At 58.6% G+C, this 19,697-nt stretch overlaps 2 protein-coding genes across 4 annotated transcripts; one reads left to right on the forward strand and one right to left on the reverse strand.

Moving 5' to 3' along the window:
• The first annotated feature begins 25 nt into the window (after positions 1–25).
• Positions 26–1,171, forward strand: PRR7 (proline rich 7, synaptic). The gene is made up of 2 exons (XM_047729888.1): positions 26–449; positions 667–1,171. Exons 1-2 carry the CDS (start codon positions 38–40, stop codon positions 1,062–1,064), a joined length of 810 nt encoding a protein of 269 aa, XP_047585844.1. The 5' UTR covers positions 26–37; the 3' UTR covers positions 1,065–1,171.
• A 345-nt stretch (positions 1,172–1,516) lies between these two features.
• Positions 1,517–16,308, reverse strand: DBN1 (drebrin 1). Of its 3 annotated transcripts, none has more exons than XM_047731043.1 (15): positions 16,064–16,308; positions 11,430–11,485; positions 10,706–10,818; positions 10,451–10,525; positions 10,189–10,335; positions 9,966–10,043; positions 9,553–9,704; positions 9,405–9,468; positions 5,675–5,734; positions 5,469–5,592; positions 4,598–4,735; positions 4,094–4,258; positions 2,976–3,652; positions 2,607–2,709; positions 1,517–2,404 (listed from the first exon to the last, which is right to left on the reverse strand). In XM_047731043.1, the coding sequence occupies exons 1-15, from the start codon at positions 16,147–16,149 to the stop codon at positions 2,334–2,336; spliced, it is 2,109 nt and encodes a 702-aa protein (XP_047586999.1). In that variant the 5' UTR covers positions 16,150–16,308; the 3' UTR covers positions 1,517–2,333. The 3 variants fall into 3 exon arrangements, with proteins under 3 accessions (XP_047586999.1, XP_047587000.1, XP_047587001.1); XM_047731044.1 differs by lacking the exon at positions 16,064–16,308 and adding an exon at positions 12,375–12,498; XM_047731045.1 differs by lacking the exon at positions 4,598–4,735 and having other exon boundaries at positions 16,064–16,306.
• Between the last annotated feature and the right edge of the window lie 3,389 nt (positions 16,309–19,697).

Consider the following 19,697-nt stretch of genomic DNA (forward strand, 5'->3'; position numbering starts at 1 on the left):
AGTGAAGCAGCCGAGGACCCGCCGCCCAGCCGCCGCCATGGTTATGTCCCAGGGCACTTACACGTTCCTCACGTGCTTCGCCGGTTTCTGGCTCATCTGGGGTCTCATCGTCCTACTCTGCTGCTTCTGCAGCTTTCTGCGTCGCCGCCTCAAACGGCGACAGGAGGAGCGACTACGTGAGCAGAACCTACGCGCCCTCGAGCTGGAACCCCTGGAGCTCGAGGGCAGCCTGGCTGGAAGCCCCCCAGGCTTGGCGCCGCCGCCACCACCGCAGCGCGGCCGCCTCGAGGCGCCGGCGCACGCGCATCAGCACGTGCACGTCCACCCTCTGCTGCACCACGGGCCGGCACAGCCACACGCACACCCGCACGCACACCACCACGCGCTTCCGCACCCGCCGCCGGCGCACCTAGCGGTGCCGCCGAGGCCTTGGAGCTACCCACGCCAAGGTAAGTCCAGACCTCCGCCGAGGGGGGGGGTGGAGGGGTGGGGGTGCAACGCGGGCCACTAAGGGTGGGCAGGGTCGCTGCTGACCTGTGAGGCTTCCACTGGACAGCCTCTTTGGGTATCTTGGAGGAAGCGGGCTGGGCCTGGGGTTGGCAGCTGGCCAAGGCCTCCGTAGGGGGACCAGGGGCCTCACCCTTCGGACCACTTCCTACTCTGCAGCGGAATCGGACATGTCCAAGCCACCCTGCTATGAAGAGGCGGTGCTGATGGCCGAGCCGCCGCCGCCCTACAGTGAGGTGCTCACGGACACGCGCGGCCTCTATCGCAAGATCGTCACACCCTTTTTGAGCCGCCGAGATAGCTCGGAGAAACAGGAGCAGCCGCCGCCCAGCTACAAGCCGCTCTTCCTGGACCGGGGTTACACGTCGGCACTGCACCTGCCCAGCGCTCCACGGCCCGCGCCACCCTGCCCTGCGCTCTGTCTGCAAGCGGACCGTGGCCGCCGGGTCTTCCCCAGCTGGACCGACTCCGAGCTCAGCAGCCGCGAGCCGCTGGAGCATGGAGCTTGGCGTCTGCCGGTCTCCATCCCCTTGTTCGGGAGGACTACAGCCGTATAGAGGGGCGCCCGGCGTTCTGGGCCCCACCCGCACGGACTTGTGGCCTGACTGCGGGGCTTTTTAAATGCTTCCCTTGGACTGTGGGGGGGGGGGGGGGGGAGGGAGGGATTTCTTACCCCGTTTGTTACATTTTGAGGAAAATAAAGGTGTGTGATCTGGTTTGGTACAAGCGGAGGGGACACGCACTGCTTGAGCCCAAGGTTCTGGTAGCCAGACGTGCCTGGGCCTTGGTGGGACAGAACCTGAGGGCAACTTTTGGCTACAAACTGGCCTGAGGGTGCGGAACCTAAGTTCATAGGCTGGCTCCCTTGGGAGCCCCAGACTCTACCTTTCCTGCCCATCAGATCAAGGTGAGGGTGGCCCCAGTGACCTTGGAGGTGGGAAGAGTTGGGAATTGGGGTCAGGGCAGGCGGCACACCCAAGATCTGCCCCTAGAGGCCCGAAGCCGCAGGCCCAAAGGGATCTGGATTTCTTTATTAACAGACATGAGCACGACCCGTTACAGAAGTTTGTGCTTTCCAAAAAACAGTTACTGAACGTGAAAAAGGAACCCAAGCAAAGAGGGAGGAGTTGGGGAGGGGCCGTCCAAGCCCCGGGCCCCACTGATAGCCCTGACCTGATCCGCGCCTAGGGCCTCCAGCTTGGGACCTGCCCAGCAGGAGGGGGGCAGGAAAGGGCCTGGAAGCTGAGGGGCCCCAGCTGGGCCTACTTCCTTTGGGCCAGGCGGGGAGGGGTCAAGAGATGGGCGGGGAGGGGGTCCCAGGGAGCCAGAGCCCACGAGCCATTTATTGCCATGTTTTAAAATTCGTGCAAAATATCTGAAGCCCTGGACAGAGAATACAAAGTGATATTTTTCCAAGAAACATAAAACTAGGAAAAGAGGTGGGACATTTTCCCACCAGAGCTCCCCCGACGCCAGGCCCCAAGTAGGGTGAGGCCTCCACCCCGGCCAGCTTGAGTGAGCAGGGAGGACTAAGAGCTACAATCTGGACCGGGCGGGGACGGGGTAGAATTTGCAACAGCGTCTCAACTACCAACGGGAGTTAAACCAGTCAACTGTACAAGTCTCCTATCAACTTTAAAAAAAAGAGAAAAGCTGTAAAAGTCAGGCCCTGTGGGTAAGGAAGCGGCCAAGTCCCGGGCCAGGGCCGGAATCCGGAGTGGGTGCCAGGCGGAGCTGCTGCGAGTGCAGGCGTGGCGGGCCGTCTGGCCAGAGGCCAGCACAGGTGAGCGGCCTTGGCAAGGGCAGCCTGAGGGCGGGCGCCACCGCTAATCACCGCCCTCGAAGCCCTCCTCCTCTTCTGGTACTGGGTCTGCATCCCAGCAGGTGATGTCGATTTCTGTGATATTGGGAAGGGAGGGGAGTTAAGGCCCGGCAGATCCACGGCTATGTCCCCCAACCCCTGGGAGCCGTGGCTGTGTGTGTGCACAAACACTTGAACCCAGCACCGCCAACCCATTGTGTGCGTGGACGCACGCATGTTCACACCGGAACCCAGCCCCCCTACCGGAATTCCTCCCATCTCCCACCCCAGTACTCACCTGGAGGTTTGTTGTAGAACACAGGTGGCGGGGCCTTTGCACACAGCTCTTCCGATTGGGCGAACTCCTCCTCCTGTGATTGGCTGAAGTACCCCTCACTGGCCTGCAGGAAGAAGCTCCAGGTCACTGAGTCCCACCCAGGAGAACTAGGGCTGACCTACCAGGCCTGAGCTCGTTTCCCCAGCAACCAGTGATTCCATCAGTGGTTTCCAGGGAAACATATGCCTGCCTTCGACAAAAAAGCAAAGCAGGCCCAAGGAGGAAGTACCGTATGGAGCTTCCCTCTAATAATGTGGGTGGCAGAGAAATGATGTACCCCCTGCTAGAAGCCCTCCCATCACCCCTTCCACCAGGCTGTCCCTGCCCCACCTGAGTCCCCTCCTTCTGGGTGGTCTCGCCATTGGTCAGCAGGTGGGGCTCTGGCTCTGGCTCCAGCTCTGGCTCCTGATCCAGCTCCTCTAGAGCCAAGGTCAGAGTTGGGACCTGGGGGGAAGCTAGGGGCTCCCCTTCTATTTCCTCCTCTGGGTCACAGAAGGTAGCTGGCGGCTCAGGCAGCTCATCAAAATTGAGAAGATTGGCACAGCCTTTGCCTGCCAGTGGCAGTGGCTCCTCAGCCCCCTCATCTAGCAGGGGGACCTCTGCCAGAGTGACCTCGGCACCCAAGGGAGGTGTGGGCACCCTAGGCTCAGCCTGGGCTGTGGAGGCCTCTTCCCCATTGCCAGGCCATAGGTCAATGAGGCTGGCCGTGGCGGGGGTGACAGTGTGGGCAACAGTGGTGTCAGCAGTGGCAGTGTCGGTTTCAATGGCATCAGCGGCCGGGGCGTCAGATGCGACGGCGTTGGCCACGGAAGATTCCAGAGGGGCAGCCAGGACAGCCTGCTCTGGAGACGTGAACATCAAGTCCTCCGTGGGGCTGCCTTGCCCCGGGGGAGGCTCCGGTGCCTGTGGGGGCTCCTCCGTGGGGCTGGCCCAGGACTCAGGGACTGCTGCTCTGGCCTCTTGGCTGGTCTCTTCACTATCCAGGCTGGGCCCAGGCTCCTGGGTCTCTGTCAGAGCACACATGGAGTATAGGCATGTAGTCAGCATCCTGGTAAAGGACGCAGGCTGGGGCAGCCACCCTACTCTACTCAGCCCACCCACTGAGGAGTCACCAGCTTCCAGAATTGAAGGCTTCCACTAAGAGCTCCACACAGAGCGCCTTCCAGCACACCCCCTGGGCCCTGCAGCCCCCTTTATCTCCTCAGGTCTTCAATCTGCTCGGCAGCGCCAGGAGGAAGGCCGATCCCCGTTGCAGGGAGAACCGCTGAGGTTGAGAGACAGCAGGTTGGACTGCAACACCAGGGCTCCTCCCGGCCACAGCCACCGCAAGACACTCTGGGTGGCGGCGGAGGGCTCAGATCCCTGAGTTGTCACCATGGCCACATGGGGGTGCCAGCACAGGGACTGGTGGGAGCCCCAGGGCAGCTAGGGTGTAGCCCCTCACTCACCTTGAGGGGGTGGCGGTGGCAGTGGTGGAGGCTGCGAGGATGTGACCTCATCCAGAGCCCGCTCAATCTGTTCGGCAATAGGGGTAGAAGCCGTGCTGGAGTCCGATGGGCTCCGGGTGGGGATGGGGGTAGGGGCCATCCTCCGGTGGCTGTCCAGGTGGCTGCCTGTGAAACAAAGCCCCAGGCTGGTCAGGGAGAGCCAGGGAGCCAGGCGGGACCAGGACTGTCCACCTTGGGGTCTGGCCAGCACCTCCTGTATGGAGTCTGGGTGGGGGCTGGGAGCCCCCCCAGGCCCCTCAGGGGCCAGACCACAGCTCCAGATCCTATAAGTCAGGCACCTTGGGGCCAGTGTCCCTTCAGGGCCAAGGGAAAGAGGCAGGTAGTACCTGCTCTGGGGACAAACACCAGAGATCAGCGGTCAGGCTAGGGGAGTGAGGGTGGGGGCACTGCTGGGAAGCGGGGCCCTCCTTACCCCTCCCACTGAAGCCTGGGGCTGCTACCTACATGGGAGGGAGGAAGAGAGGTTTGGGGTGCGGTGACAGGTGATATAGGGAAAGGGAGTCCGTGGAGGGGAGGAGGAGGAAGAGGAGGAGGAGGAAGGCCCACTGTCCGATGCCTTTATGAAAGGGCAGTACGGACGACCTGCCGAGAGAGACAGACAGAGAGAGACAGAGGACAAGAGAGGGTCAGTCTCCCCCACCCCCGCCCCAAGGCCTTACCCGCCCCCAGAGCTGGCCTTAGACGTCCAAAGTGCCTTCAGCTAGGGCACACAATCAGCCACACTAGGCCACAGCCTCAAGCCATCAGATGACTCCCCCCAGCGCCAGGCACGCACAGCAATGAGCTTGCCACACCAAGCCAGCCTCTAAGCATCACGGGACAGCAGGCCCCACCCCTGGAACCCCAGCACAGGGCCAAGCACACAGCAGGGGAAAACACGCAGAGCAGCGGATGGAGCGGAAGGGTGCTTTGTGGAGGGAGGTGGAAGCTGCGCTGGGTGCTGGTTCCAGGCTGCTTAAACTCAGGCCTAGGGTCAGAGCCTGTCCCCCATGCACCCGCAGCCCTTTAGGCAAGACCTAATTCAACCTCAGTGGGGCAGCTCCCTGCAGCCAGGGGGGTGCCTCAGCCCATGCCAGAGCTGCCCAGACGACCTCCAGCACTGCCCACTGCTCAGCCGAAGCCAACACCGACCCGGGCCTGAGCCCCTCTTGGTCCTGCCACCATGGAACTGGTGGGTGAAAGCGCACTCAGTGAATGGCCTTGCCTTCTCCAAGGGGTCCTTGGGCAAGGCTTCCCTTCCAAGAAAGAGTCGCAGAGAGGCTCAGGCCCCAAACCTGAGAAGTTGGGGTCAGGTGGGGGTGGGACCTGGGACTACCTGGCCGGTGGTTGAAGGGTGAGGGTGCATCGCAGCTGCCTGCAGAGGCCGATGCAACTCGTTCCTGCTGCTTGAAGAATTCCCGCGGGTTGTCAGGCCGCTGGGCAATAATGGCCGCTGCCTCCTAGGGGCACGGAGGAAGGGTGAGGGCAGGCCCAGAGGAGGCAAGCCCCGCCCACCTCACTCGCCCTCTTCCCAGCTCTCACCTCTACCTCTGATTCAGACTTCTTCATCTGGGTCTCTTCCTCCTCATCCCGCTGGTCACCCTGGAAACCAAACGACAGTGTCCTGGGCACTCCACTCCCCCTGAGCTATTGGCTTCCTTACAGGCCCCACGTTTTCTCCACAACCTGGCAGGAAGGGGCTTGATGGTGGCACCTCTGGCTCCCTGCACCAGCCGGTCACGTAGCTCCTTCTCTCCACCTGCAAGGCCCGGGGCCACCTCATCTCCAGTTCAGACAGGCCCCTGGGCACCCGGCTCAGCTCCTCCTGCTCCTTCACCCCCAGATCCAACCAGACATCCAGGACCATTCAGGAGTGCTCCCTGCTTTATACCCAAGTGTTCTTGGGCCTCCTACTCCAGCACCCAGTCAACCACACCCCCCATCACTGCTGCCCTGATCCTGGCATCATGACCAAGGCGTTCTCATTAGTCACCTGCCCCTCGCTCTCCTCTCGTACAAGATCTTTCCAAAATCCACATCAGACCAGGATCTTTTCTAGCTCAACATCACCATTATAGTGAGTACTTGCAGAGTATGGCCCACAGACAGCTTTTGTTTTGCCAGTATGGTATTTTAAAAACATATTAGTTGCTACCATTTAAAAATCAGGAGTTTCATACTAAAACCAGGATCTCCAATTTCTCTTCTAATGCCAGAAGCCCTGGCCACAATGGACACACCCCAAAACAACTATTGGCCAGAGCTGCGCTGCAGGGACCCTGACCCCAGGCACATGCTGTCCCGCTCACTGCAGTCGCCACCATTCCCTATTGCACTGTACCAGCTAACTACACTGCAGTTTTGAGGCTGCTACCCAGAAGTAAAGGTAGATGGGGCCCCTTGTTTGTCTCACATCCCCTTTCTCCTTGTCTGATCTAGCCTGTCACCTCTCTAACACCCGCCTCCTGCCCTGACTCACCCACACACCCTGTAGCATGATGTGGTCACAATTCCTGGAACAGGCACGCCATTTCCCCCCTCCACGCCTTCGCACAGGAGCTCAAGCTCTCCTGCCCCAAATTCCCATCTCCCACGCCAGGTCCAACTCTTCCCGCTTCCAGCCTCAGCAGGAACACTGGCTCCTGGGGAAGAGGTCCCTAGCCTATTTGGGTCATTTCTGGGTTTCCACAAGGTGGTCCAGGCACACACTGCAGAGTACACTGTATCCTAACTTCCTTTTTCTGGGATCCTTGCCCCATCCTCCGTGTGTGACAAGGACCGAGCAGTCAGATCTGTGTCTCAGTGGCCAGCGGCATGTGGTGGCACATGTCAGTGGCATGTGCTTGCTCAACCAAACTCACGACAGCCAAGCTTCTGGATCAGTGCTGCTCCTGCAGTGAGTGTGGCAAATGGGGCATGAGGGGCTGAGGCCGAGGGGGGAAGAAGCTGCAGGTAAGGTGGGGGAGTCACAGGGCTTCTGTGTTTTGCGCACATAACCTAAAACTTCAGCTTTTCTCTCAGGATAATTTAAGAGAATGACCCTTCCAAGAATCTGCCTCAAGAGTTGTCACTCCAACCACAGCTTTGCGTCTTCCAGAACGAGATCTCAAGTCCTCCTCCTACCTAGCTCTCTCCTTCAATCAAATTTCCCTTGCTCCTCAGCCCACTGGGCTCCAATCAGGCCCCTTGCCTTCCCATAAATTATATCCCAGCAGCCTCTGCTGGTATTCCAGCCCTGCCTGGGAGATCTCACCGGATTCTTCTGCCTCATTCAGAAAAAGGACTGGAGGCAAGCTCACCACAAAACCTGAACTACCAACAAAGAGCGAAACATTGAAACAAATTAGGGCTACGGGTTGGAAAGTGAGATCAGTACACTAATCATAGGGTCAAAAGCCCTGCTGTGCCCTAGCATTTTCAGATACATGAGAGCTCCCTGGCAGCCCAGGCAAAATGGGAACTCAGACAAGCCAGGCAATTCTTCACAGAGAAAAGAAAGCAGAACAACAGCTTAAGCAACAGGAAAGCATTTTATCGTTCTAAATTCCAAAGTTCTCACATGGGACCTTCTTAAGAGGGCCTGAAGTTGTAGGGTACCACACTGACCTGCTAGAACATCCACTGTCACTATCATATGAGCCACACTTGAAGGGCTGGATGAGACTAATAATGGCACGAGACTTTAAGACTTCTCCTGAAACTCTGACAACTGCTGAAGAGTGATCACTTCAGGGAGTCACCATACTAGTCTATCAGCCTTTGTGTGCATGTGTGTGAAATTTTCTGTCAAAATAAGCTTTTTCAAAGTGACCTTGCTTTGAATGGATAAACAAAATGTGGGTATACATACAATGGAATATTATTAGCCTTAAAAAGGAAGACATTCTGAGGCGCCTGGGTGGCTCAGTTGGTTAAGCGTCTGCCTTCGGTTCGGGTCATGATCCTGGGGTCCTGGGATTGAGTCCCACATCAGGATCCCTGCTCAGTGGAGAGCCTGCTTCTCCCTCTGTCTGTTGTTCCCCCTGCTTGCGTGCACTCTCTGTCTATTTCTCTCAAATGAATAAATAAAATCTTTAAAAAAAAGAAAAAAAAGGAAGACATTCTGTCATGTGGATGAACCTTAAAAACACTGTACTAAGTGAAATAACCTGGTCACAAAAGGAAAAAAAAAATCACGATTCCATTCAAATGAGGTACTTAAGAGTAATCAAATTCACAGAAAGCAGAAGGGCAGCTGCCAGGGGCCTGGGGGAGGAGAGAATGAGGATTGAGTGTTTAATGTGGACAGAGTTTCAATATGCAAAGATTGAAAAAAAAAAATCTGGAGATAAACAGTGATGACAGTTGTACAAAGTGAATTTGTTGGGAATCTTAATGCCACTGAACCGTACACTTAAAAATGGTCAAGATGGCACATTTTACGGACATCTTGGCACCATTTAAAATAATCTTGCTTTATCAGTTACTTTTATGAAAAGTCTTGCCCACCTAATGAACGCTTAAAGTTGGAGCTCACTATCCACTCACCGTCCCCACTACCAGGGCTGGTGTGACTGTAATGGACTGTGACAGCCACTTCCAGCCAGGGGCTGCAGGGCTGTCTGGCCTCCGCCCTCCCAGCCTCCTGTCTGGGTCCTCATGGCACAACTGGCCAGCACAGCCCCAGCCAGATAACTGGCCGCCTCCCAGTCGGAACTCTACCATGCTCCCACCTGAATGACCTCAGCTCTGAAATACAAAATTCCATTCAAAGCATGAAGACTCAACTCCAGTGTGACTTTGTGGGCCATGCCAAGGTGTGGAGGCCAGACAGCACCCTTCGAACGACACGCACGTGTGCACAGATGCTCCCAACGCTGGCCCAAACTCAGTCATGTGGCTCTGCAGCACAACTGCAGTGGGACTCAGGCCTCCAGTCCCCCAAGTGCAGTAAGTGTCTAATCCACCCCAAGCCTCTTAGGCTCCAAGGAGGGGTGGGGTCGGGGGGCTGGTCAGTGAGGGTCTGGGTCAGGGTAGATTTTCTCTTTCAGTCTACAGAATAAGCTTCTTCAAGGAGGTCTCTTTCCACAGCCAGGGACTAGAGACCTCCATGGCTGGGTGACCGGCCTGATACTCTGGGACACTCTGTGCCCATGCAGAGGTACTCCGAACACCCAGAGCTGTCCCCAAGCCACTGATAACCATGCCTCCCAGACCTCCTGCCAAGGCCCAGGCACACAGGGACCATTCTCACTTCTCACCGGAAGATGGCGAGCCCTGGCTAGAAACTTACAAAGATCGACTGCTCCTTCAACCGCCGCTTGGCCTCCTCAGCTTCTAAAGTCTGCTGTTTCCTCCTGGAATGATAAGCCGGCATGCACACCTTAGGGTGGGTCCGCACGAGGCCTGGTGCAGGTGGCGTAAGGTGGGGCAGGGCCAACCTGTGCTCCTCGATCTGCTGTTCCCGCTCTCGGTAGCGCCGTTCCCGCTCCTCCTGCTCCTGCCGTTCCTGCTCCATCCGCTCTTGCTCAAACCTGAGTCTCTCATCCAGGGCCTTCTTCCGCTCCTCCTCCTTCCTCAGCTCTTCCTCTTTCTGCAACCCCCCATGCCAAGGCAGTGCAGGCCCTAAGCTGGGGCCCACCCCCACCCCTCCAACCCACCCCGACCTAGGACTGGAAGGTTCTGGGAACTACGCCTTATGGGCTAAGCCAAAACGATTCCCTCTTTCAGCTGGGGTAGCGCACAAGGTGGGACACATGAGCGAGGGACTTGGGGACAGAGGCCAGATCTGTCCCTTGGGGTGGGATCAGGAGGAGGGGCAGCTCAGCCTGAAGGCTGGGGCCGGGGTCCACACCTTGGCCTGCTCCCAGAACTGCTCACGGTTAATCCGCTTCATTTCCACAGCTGCATCAGTTTTCTGATAGGTGGTGCCCTGCAGAGTCAAATAGCTTGGCATGAGTGAGGAAAATGAGCTGAGTGCTCTGGGAGCTCCCCTTCACAAAAGGGTGAAGATGAACAGGCACAGAAGAGGCAGGGGAAGCCCTGGTAGGGCTGGCCTGCCCCAGGCACACACTGACCACCGGCTCAGCGTTCTCATCCTCACGCAGCCGCAGCCGGTGTAGCACAGGGCTGGAGAGCCGCGCCAGCCCGTTGGAGAGCCGCTGCCCAATGGCACCCGCATCTATGTCTTCCACACTGCTGGCATTCACAATCACATCGACACCCTGCAGCAGGAAGGTGTATTCAGGTAGCATGGCTCCATCCCGTGACCCCCACCAGCAGAGAGACGCTGCCCTGGGGGTCTGGCCCCGCCCCCACAAGTCCTGGCCCCACTCGCACCTGGAAGAACTCAGCCACCTTAGCCACATGGCTGGCACAAGCGCATTTTCGGGCATCAGGCACATCTTCACCAACCTGCAAAGTACCCAACAAAGAGGGGGTTGGGAAAAAACAAGAGGGGGCAACAGCCTGAGACCCTGGATTCTCTTCCCCAGGGACTAGTGGGGCTCTCTCTGGTGGCGTCAGTAGGTGAAGTGGGGAGAGGGGCAAGTGTCCTGGGGCCTACCCTCCTGTCCCCAGCCCACGGCTGCATACCCAGTTGATGAGCACGTATTTGGGCAGAGCAGCCTGGGAATCCTTGACGCTGCAGAAGCCGTACATCACCTTCTGGTTCTCAAAGTGGCCGGAAAGCTCCTGCAGACCCCCGTCTGGGGGAATAAGGAGGGTATCAAGCCAGACTCCCCATCTCCTGAACCCTTGCCCTGCAAAGGGCCTAGAACCCGAAGGAAAAACTCCTCTCATGGGCTCTGCAAGCACACCCAGAGATCTGGAGGTCCCACAGCTCTGTGCTGCTGTGAGACAGGGACAACAGGCAGCAGCAAGCTTTGTCTGAATCTCCCAGGGCCCGATTTAGGACCAAGGAAGTGTTTGTTCTTCACATATCCCATGTCTCACTTTTCGCACATCATCACCTCTCACACAGTGCTATGCCCAGTGAGGTAAAATAAAACTCTTGAGCTCTGGAGAAAGTGGATGTGATCTGGGCCATCCTTGCCAGGCCCCTTCCCTCCTAGCTGTGTGACTTTGGGCAAGTCGCTCTCCGTTTCTGAAGCTCAGTCTTCTCATAATCAAAGAGCAAGCAAGGATCCCTCCCTCCCTACCGTGGGGATCTTTGGGATGGCTGGAGGAAGGACACAGGCAGACAAGTGTGGGTCCGCTGGCTGCAGGCAGGGAGATGGCCCAGAGCCAGGAGGGTGGGAAAGAAAACAACCGGAGGAGGGGGCGGAGAGGAAGGCAGAGGAATGGCTGGAATTCTTACCTCCTGATGCTGCGAGCTTGAGGTCATCTGAGCCATCCTCATATGTGTACAGGGCCCTGGGGAGAGGGAGGGATGGCTCAGAGAACTGACAGGGCCCAGGCCGCCAGTTTGGGCGGGGAGGGCTCCGGGGAGGAGGAGGGACCCAGAGGAGGCAGGACAGGAGTAGGGGTTCTGGTCTAGCACTGCCATGTCATCATGACAGCAGAGCTAGGCCCCACTTCTGGCTGAAGCCCCGTTGGGGGCAGCCTGGGTCTTGGTAGAGGGAGGCAAGAGTCAGGTGGGGAGTAGGCAAGGGGGCAGAAATCACTGCCTGGTCGCTGGCTTTGAGGGAGCCCATGTGTCCCATTCTCAGAGCTCGGGCCCTGGCAGCCTACAACCCAGTGAGCGGGTGTGAGATGGAGACTCCAAGGCGACGGTTCCTTGGTTACCGTTCCCTGGCTACCAGGATCCTCAGCCCCCATTGGCCGGCGCGGGGAACCTACCTGGCGTGTTCTCAGTACCCACCACCCCTCCCCCCAAGGCAAGGAAGGGGGAGGAGAACCTGGTGCTCTCTTTGCTGGGCATCCCTTGGTAACCATGACAACCTGGCAACTGACAAATGATGGGCCCACTCTAGCCACATTCTCCTGAACACAAAGGACCCTGGGGACATGCCCTTGGCCTCAACCTCTGCCTCTCAGAAGTGGGGATGAGGTCACCGCAGTCACTCTCATCACTCTTGCCCAGCCTCAGACCCGAGGTGGGAATGCTCTCCTGGCCTTCCAGCCCCAGGCCTCTGCCAGAGCTGAGGAGGCCTTGGCCTCCTGGGAGTGCTGGCCTTTCCTTCTGCCTTAGTTTCACCAGAAAGCTGACCTTAGGAGCCTTCCTCCTTCCTCTTCCTCCCTAGCTATTTCTGCCCTGGCTCCCTCCCCCACCACCTCCCAGCGGCACTGGCATAGCACCCATTTCATGGAAGGGAAGGCAGAGACGTCTCCTCCTGGGAACCCAGTGGAGCAAGGGTGAAGGGCCTTGTCCTGGAGGCTCAGGATGTATCAAGCCCGTTCCGCATGGTTTCCTTTCCTACTTCCAGGACAGGCAGAGGAGGGTGGGGGTTAGAAGAAGAGACAGGGTGATGGAGAAGAGAATGGGAGGGAGAAACTGGGAGAGGGGGACGAAGAAAGAGAAGAGAAAGGAATGAAGTGAAGGGATAAGAGAAAAATGAAAGAGGGAGGGAGGGAAGGGGGAGGAAGGGAAAGCGGGAAGAGGGAGGAGGGAAGGGGGGTGGAGGAGGAGGAGAAGGAGGAGGAGGGAGGAAAGAGGGAGGAGGAAAGGAAAGGAGGGCCTGGCTCAGTTTCATATGAGGTCAGCACAAGTCATTGTCAGGGCCAAATGATCCCCAGCCCCCACCCCACCCCCCTTCTCCGGGAGCCCTCCCTCTCCGGAAAGGGACACAGGTGGGCTGTGGGGCTGGGAAGCTCCTGGTCCAACTGTTGCCTGGGCCCCAACCCTGGCAGCTGCCTCTCAGCACAGCTGTCCCACCACCTGTCTGGCTACCCTAACCACCACTGGGAACAAAGGGCCCTCAGAGAAGCAGGGGTCTGCCCCTCTCCATTCCATAGACCAGAAACAGAGGCAGAACTCAAAGACCCTGGTTGCCAGACACTGCTCTAGGTAGCACAACCCCCGTGGGACAACTTGTCAGCCTCTCTGAGGACCAGGAACACCAGCCCTGCCAAGGACCCCTTGCACGATTAACCCTTGCCTACCCACCCCGGCCAACTTTTTCTGCTAACTGCCACAGTCCTTGCTTGGCAGAAACAATACCTAAGTTCAAAGCCTTTAGCAGGCCTTCAAATCCTGACCTCTGCCCCCTGCCCGCCTTTCCAACCAGACCTCCAGATCCATACTAAACACTTGGGATTGCTGGATAGTTCCCTAATCCCAAACACAAGTGGACAAGTTTCCCACCAGAGAGCCTCTGGCTATGTGGTTTCCTCCAGAGAAGGGCCAGACCTACTTCTCTACCTCAGGGACCCCCCCACCCCCCGCTGAAATCCCTCAGGCACCCAATACCAGCTCCCAAGGAAGTCCTGCCCTAAGCTGTCCCTCCCCAGAACACCCACCATACCCCAGCACGGATGGCAAGAAGCCTCTGAGCCCCAGATCTCATTAGATCTGCGCTTCCAAACACATCAGAGGTATCAGGATGGGGGACCCAGGAATCTACATGTCTCTTCAGCTTCAACCCCTCGAGACAGACAATGCCTCTAACTATAAGCTGTGTGAAGCGGAGATAGCTGATTCAGACAGTCGACACCTCTCACTCACTGGGTCCCAGGGCCAGCATAAGACAGCCCCCGTAAATATCCAAGATACTGACACCAACTCTGAGAAACTGCGCAGGCCAGGGACACTGGGCGAGGGTGAGGTGGGGCTGGAATGTAGCCACTGCATTCAGGGAGATCCTGCATTCAGCTGAGGTGGGGGGACCAAAGGCAGGTGAACCCCTCAGGACAATCCTACTCTCAGCATGTTGGGAGTTGGAAGGGCCCTGGGGGTCCCAGATTGGGCAGAGTCCCATCCCTGCTTTCTCTTTTCAAGAGGACCAGAGAGGAGCAGACCCTTGTGTGTGGTCAACACAGTGAGTAGTTGGAGCAACGGTCCATTTCAAAGCCTCTGCCACCTAGAAGTGAGCTCCCCCTAGGAGGCAAGGTACAGGAGGGCAGTGCCCATGCCCCTGACCAAGACAGCAACTGTACCCAAGATGCTCTCCTCTGGTCTCTGAGTGCAGGGTCTGCCCCTGTGTCTTAAGACTCCACTGTACCCCTGGCTCTGTACTGGGCACTGGGAGCACTCATGCCCCACTCTGCAGGATGGGACACTCACACCCTTTTTACAAAATGCTATCTAGGCCCTCGGGATTGACCAAATGTGTGTATGTGCAAGGGTGTGTGTGTGTCCCACACACAACCCAGATGGGGGGTGACGCATGCCAGTGATGAATAACTTGCTTTGGCCACATGGATGCTGCTGGGAGGTAGGAGCCCAGGCTCCAGCTAAGCAGGAGATGGCCCAGCAGTGGCTGTGTGTCCCTGCACTGGGCTGCCAGAGGTTAGAGGGAAATGGGGTGATGGTAGACAGTAACCACCAGACCAGAGGGCGAGAGAGGGGTGTTAAGGCAAGCTGTGCCTCTCTGCAGGCAAGGCCCCTACCCCAAGCCTAGCTCCTCCACCAGGCCAAGCTGGCCACTTGCCCTGAACTCCTCCCATGATCTCAGCCCCCTTGGGGCAGGGCTGGGACAATGGGTGGGCCGCCTGCCGGCTTAGCCTGTGCTGGCCTCTCCTGTGACTGACCCACAGGACATGAGAGCTTGTCTCCCGCGTCCATCCCTCCAGGCCTGGCTGTCCGCCAGTGCTGCAGTACCTTGGCATGGACGCCTGGCCATCCTGCCCCGCCTCCAGCCCCCAGGTCAGTGTCCCTACCTAACTGCCCTCCTGGGATAAGGGTGAAGCCAGCCCCAGTGAGGTCCCTCAGACCTATCCTCACTCCGTGCCTCAGTTTCCCGCCTCCCAAGAGAAGATCAGTCCTAGAGAACAGAACGGGCACCTGTCCCAGGACAGAGTATTTTGGGAGAAGAGGATTCCTGAATGGGGCAGTGTGGGACCCCTTTGCTTCCACCCTCCACCCTCCGGACTCCAGCCCAGGAGCAGGTGGTCCAATCGCTCCCACAGCTCTGGGGAAGGGGGAGAGGGTAGCTCAGCTTTTCCCCCACCAGGTTGCTGAGAGCCTCTGGCCACTGGGCCACGAGGCTTAGGGGCTCACTGGATCTACTCACTCTCTCATGCCTCTTTCGGGGCTCCCTCCACACTTGTGCGCCTGAGAGCTCCGCCTCAGGGACCCCAGCTGGCCACCTAGCCAGACAGTTCAGTCCCCGTGGCATCTCTCAACCCTGCTGTCTAGTCCCCGCAATCCCCTTCGGGGTCGGGGAGAGGAGGACTCATCTCTGCCTCCTCCGCGACCCCTGAGGGGAACAGGAGTCGCTTGGTGGTTGCTATGTGGCAATGAACGTCTTTCCATCACACCCCAACTCGGAGAGGCCCCCCGGTGGGCGGGGCGCCCCGGCCCCCAGCCCGCTCAGCTCCTCCCCCGCCCTAGCTTTCCTTTGTGCTGTGGCCGGGCCGGGCTGGGCCAGGCAGGCTGCGCTGGCTCCGCTGGCTTGGTCCCCGCCTCGTCCCCGCCCGGTCCTCGCCCGCTCGAAGGCGGCGAAGGTGCCCTTGGCCGCCCCGTGCACACCTGTCCCCCAGGCCCAGGGCGGGAGGGCAGAGGGCGGGGGATGGGCTCCCGCAGGGCCATGCGGCCCCGGGCCACACATCTGGAACCTGCATCTCTCCGGCCGGCGTCCGGCCACCGCTCCCACCGCGCAACTGGGACCGCCTGTGGGCTCTCGGGGCCCGGCAGTGTCCCGCCTGGCCCGGCCCGGCCCCTCCCCCGGCGCGCACAAAGGCAGCCCCTCCCTGGCCCTCCCGGGCCGCTGCACCATTTCGGGGTCTCCCCCTCCCTTCTTGGCTGCAGGGCGGCGAAGCCGGGTGGAAACAAAGGCGCGGCGGCCGCGGCGCGGGGACAAAGGGGCCGGGGGGCGGGGGCGGGGGGCTCACCAGTCGGCCGCGCTCTCCTCCCGAATCACCTCCTCGTACGCAGCCAGCAGCTCCAGGCGGTGGCCGCTGAAGCTGACGCCGGCCATGCTGCTGGCCGGACCGAGGCCGAACGGACAGACGCACAGACGGACGGACGTCCAGAGGAGGAGGGAAGGAAAGAAGGAGTCGCCGCCGCCGCCGCCTCGAAGCCTCTGCAGCGTTGCGAGCGGAGCGAGCCAGCGGCCGGGGGAGGGGAGCCGGCCGGCGGGGGGCGGGGGGCGCAGGCTCCGCCCGGCTCGCTCCCTCCGCGCGCTCGGTCCTAGCGCCGCCCTGGCCCGGCCCAGGGGGAGGGCCGCCCCCCCTTCCCGGCCTGCCCCGGGGCGCCCCCACGCCCCTCACCCACCGCCCCTGCACGCCGCGCCCCGCAGCGGATCTGCCCTTCCGCTCCCCAGGCGCGTCTCACTCACGTCCCAAACCCTCGCCTACCGTGTTCCCGACATGGGCGCTCACCCTCTTCCCCAGCCCCATACCCCGCGGCGACCCCACCTCACCGTGATTCCTGTCTGCAGCCACTACCCAGGCCCAGTGTCACCCTTCTTCCTTTCCAGCTGCTGATCCCAGTCCCAAATCCACTTCATTCCACTTGGGCCCAGCCCCACTCCGTGCTTAAGTTTCTCCCTATCCCAGCCTCACCCACCCAAACCAGGTTAAATCCATTTGTGTCCCAACCCCCAACCCCCAACCCCAATCCAACTGGACCAGCCACTATGGCCTATCTGCAGCCCATACCCACCACTTCTGAAAGGTCCACTCCTAAACCATCCCCCTCACTATCCACTGCCACCTGTGTCTCCATGCCACATCCAACCCATTTCTTTCCCATCCTACTCTCAACCCCATGCACAGGGCGCACCATACTCCTTCTCTAGCAGCACCTTCCTCAGTCCAGCCTACCTGATTCCTGTGGGGTTTCCAGTTTCCAATCACACCCCTCCATCCCTGCCTCCTTGATCATGCCCAGCCCCAACCTGGATCAGTACTCCAGCATTCCCAACTTCTTCTCCATCCCTGCCCCACCTCTCTTCTGGGCACCCCTCCCTTACTAGCTGCCCCCAGGGCTGTCTCAGATGGGGCTAGCCTAGGCATTCCTTTGCCTTCTCTCCCAAGCCTCAGGCCTCTCAGAGGAATCCCAAGTACAGTTCCAGAAGCAGCATCTAACCCCAGACTCCCAGGCAGGGTTCCTCCAATGACACTACAGGACCAGCCTCCCACATCTTTATTTCCCAAAGCTCCAAGCATAGAAGTTCCCTATTAGGGAGTGAGCACCACTGCCTCCTGGAACATCTCCACCCCTTGCTGAGGTGGGACCCTGAAACCCTCCCTAGCTCTAAGAAGCCTTTTCCACCTCCTACAAAGCCTCCCACCCGCATCTAATGGGGGGAGGTGACAGAACCAAGCAAGCTTACTTGGTCCTGTCTGGGAGATGGAGGAGGAGGTGATCCCCAGCTGGGCCTCTGAGTTTCGAGCTGGGTAATCAATTACACCAAGAGGAGAGAGAGATCAGTGTACGTTGATCAGAAGTGAGTCCCAGGCTTAGAGTACGAATAACCTCTTCACGTACCCTGAATTTCATAGACACCTGCCTGGGGAGCTCTGCACCCACTATGCCCATGGACCCCTGGCCCTGGCAGTTTCTCCACAGCCCCCACTTGAAGCAAGTCCCGGGCAGAGTCAGTGGGATTCTGGGGCAGGAGGAGACCAGAGTAGGGCCAAGGGGTGACTGGGAGGGGTAGGTAGAGGGATCTCAGGCGTCATTCCCCTCCTGCTTCCCTTGACGTGTCCCAGCTCAGAACTCCCCACCACCTCCTCCTCCCTAGCCTCCTGCTCACTCAATTTCACATCCAAAAAAGAGAAGTCCAATGAGCACGCTCTCCCTTCCTCAAATTCCTGCTTCCCCTCAGCCACCTACAAACTCTCTCCAGCCACCCCACTCTCACCTCTTTGCCATCTATGTTTTTAAATAAACTTTTAATTTTAGAACAGTTTTAAATTTACAGAGAAATTACAAAGATAGTACAGAGTCCTCATATGTCCCATGCCCCGTTTTCTCTGTTTTCAGGGGGAGAAAAGAGGGTTCCCTGCTTACAGGTCCTGGAGCCTACTCCTTCTGGTCTTCTTACCCTTTACCCCTCCACATCATCTCCATCCTATAATTTGTAGATCTGCAATCCATCTTCTCCTGCTCCTGTTGCCCCTGGCACTGCTCCAGCCAAGGGCACTAGGGATCCTTAAGTTGCCAAATTTAGTGGCCCCATCATAGTCTTCAGTTTCCTTTGTCATTGGGAGGAAGGTGGCCACTGATTGCCCTCTCCTCTGTGAATCTGCCTTTCTTCAGCCACATCCTACCCCCGAAACAAACCCAGGTGCCCAGCTTTAGTGGGTGGGCCTCAGTGCCTCCTTGGAGGTCCTCCCACCAGGCTTTCATGTCTCCCACTCCCAGCACTGATCACCCTTCACATCACTAACTTATTGGGTCTCTCCCATCGCTAGAGCACAAGTCCCCCTCCACACTGGGAGGCTGGCCCAGTGGCTTCTGGAGTATAAAAGTCAAGAAAAAGGGAGGATTCAGACCTAGAAGCTCATCACTTACTGTGTGACCTTGGCTAAAAGGCTTCCCCTCTCTGAGTTTTCTCTTTGATGACTTCTAAGGACAAAATGTGACTGGATGGAAGCTTAAAAGGTGAGAATTCTCTCCCCTCCTACTCAAAGCCTGGCTCTCCCCCACGTCCCATGCCTGTCTTCCCATTCTGTGCTTCTCCACAGCTCTCAGGGAAGGTTTTAAGGCTGACATGTTGGCCTCAGCAGAGCCTTCTCTGCCCTTGTCCGGTCTCTGCCAAGTTCCAACCAGGCACTCCTTTAAGAGTACCCATCATTGCTCCAGTGCTCACCGCATTTCCCAGGCATCGGCCCCTGGCATGGGGCCAGCCACCCGACCAAGTCAGCTCTGCTCCTGGTAAGTCCACTGCTGTCACGGCACAGGGCACAGACTTTGCCAACTGTGTGAACTTAGACTTGTTGCTGGACCTTTCTTGTCTCCCTCCTCTTCAACTTTATATAAAACAGGGATGATCATGATGGTGCCTACCTTACAGGGTCCGTCTGAGGATTTAAAAAAAGGAGCAAGTGCTTAAAATGGCCAGCTGCACATAGTAGGTGCTGCTGACGTTGGCAGCCGTTAGTTTCACAGCTGGGAAAACTGAGGCTCAGAGAGGGGCAGTGACTTGCCCTGAGGTGTGCAGCTGGTGAGTGACAAAGTCTGGATGGGAACCCAAGCCTGTCCTCTGTCACTTGACGCCACGGGCTCTCCCTGCTTCCCCTCTTAGCACCCTCATTTCCGGGGGTTGTGGCCTAAAGTCGTTTGGTCTGAAGTAGTTCTTCAGGCTACAGCTGTGGAGGCTAGGGGGCTAGACTCAGAGGGGAGTCTCCCAGGCTTGGAGGGGAGGAAGTGTGCCCAGTGCTGGGGATGTCCACGGTTAGGTGTCCCTGTCCCTGTCTTCTGGCTGCTTTTCCACGGCAGGCTCCCAAGGGGAGCACGTAGTCCTGGGTCGGTGGCCCGAGGCAGATTCTGCTTCCGGGATCGACATGTCTCCCAAGT

Source organism: Lutra lutra, chromosome 5 (genome assembly GCF_902655055.1).
Source record: "Lutra lutra chromosome 5, mLutLut1.2, whole genome shotgun sequence".
Taxonomy (NCBI): domain Eukaryota; kingdom Metazoa; phylum Chordata; class Mammalia; order Carnivora; family Mustelidae; genus Lutra; species Lutra lutra.